Below are 1245 nucleotides of genomic sequence, written 5' to 3' on the forward strand. Positions count from 1 at the left end.
GATGATGGGTTTTATGTGATCTAATAGAAAATAAAAAAATGTTGCTTTATGTAGATTTTATTACAGCATTCTGCACTCTTTAAAGTGTCAACTTCTTTTGTAAGATTAATCTCCTTCTTTGACATGATCTGTAGAACTTTAAACAATAAAACAACAAAAAGTCATTTAATTTAAAGCAAAATAGTCCTGAGGAATTATAAATTATTCCACATTCACCCAAATTAAAATGACATCAGTTGTCTGGTGTCTGTTCATCATTTTGAAGAAAACAGGAGTTTTGTTAAAGACAAAATGGACTGAATGTGTTCCCAGTTTCATCCGATTGTGTTTCCTCTCCTGTGTTAAATCCACTTTTGATTCTATTGTGGAGGACTTTTAGGCATCGATTCAGTGCAAAGAGAATATTCTGCCATCCTGTTTAATTATTAAATACAAGAATTTTTATGTCATTGTTGTAAAAATAAATATTTGTTTTAATCTTTGTTATAAAATGTCCCCCTGGGCAAAAAAACATTTCACTGTTTCAGTTTCGCAAATATAATGGTAGAAAATCAAAATCACAAACTGAAGCTGAGCTCCATTAAAGGGGCAGAATTCATGAAAAAGAAAAAAGTATATAATAAAACTGTTTCTCGTGCAGCAGTTAAACAATTCTTGGTCATGAGATCACTTTAGACAAAAAAAAGGCCAAAGTGATGAAAATAATAAAAAAAAGAAATACACTTTGATCACATTTATCTTCTACCTTTCAAGTTTTGAAATTCTCGTTCCAGCTTTTTCCTCAGCTCCACTTGCTCCAGCAGCTGCTTCTGCAGCTCCTCTAAAACAGAAACAGAGAAGGTTGGAGGAGGACACAAACTAATTAGCTCCCATCTAGGACACCTTTCTATTTTTAACCACAGTGATGATTAAAACGTGAAAAAGTAGAAAATATATATAATTAAAGTTAAAAATATACAAAGCTGATCTTTTAGGGCATGCAGTCAAACATAAAAACAACAAAATAAAGACTTAAATTCTTTTTAGATTTAAAGCACAAAATAAATAAAGCTTTGGGTAGGTGACTGAGTATGTTGCAGGTTTAAATAAAGATTATTCAAACAATAAAAAAGGATGTTAAAAAAGTTTGTCCTCTGAGATGAGCGAGGAGGAATTTTATCCAAACATAAAAAGAAAATAGTGTACTTTTAATTACAGCAGACAATATGTAAATAATAATAATAATAATAATAATAATAATAATAA

At 30.0% G+C, this 1245-nt stretch overlaps 1 protein-coding gene across 1 annotated transcript in view; it reads right to left on the bottom strand.

Annotated features, from left to right (window-relative positions):
* Nucleotides 1-1245, bottom strand: part of LOC106521133 (SKI family transcriptional corepressor 1 homolog-B) — a 3305-nt gene that overhangs the window by 1998 nt on the left and 62 nt on the right. Inside the window, exon 2 of the mRNA XM_014013562.1 lies at nt 746-882. Coding sequence (XP_013869016.1) covers nt 746-882 — 137 coding nt within the window. The remainder of the gene's footprint in view (nt 1-745; nt 883-1245) is intronic.

Source organism: Austrofundulus limnaeus, unplaced genomic scaffold (genome assembly GCF_001266775.1).
Source record: "Austrofundulus limnaeus strain Quisiro unplaced genomic scaffold, Austrofundulus_limnaeus-1.0 Scaffold104, whole genome shotgun sequence".
Taxonomy (NCBI): Eukaryota; Metazoa; Chordata; class Actinopteri; order Cyprinodontiformes; family Rivulidae; genus Austrofundulus; species Austrofundulus limnaeus.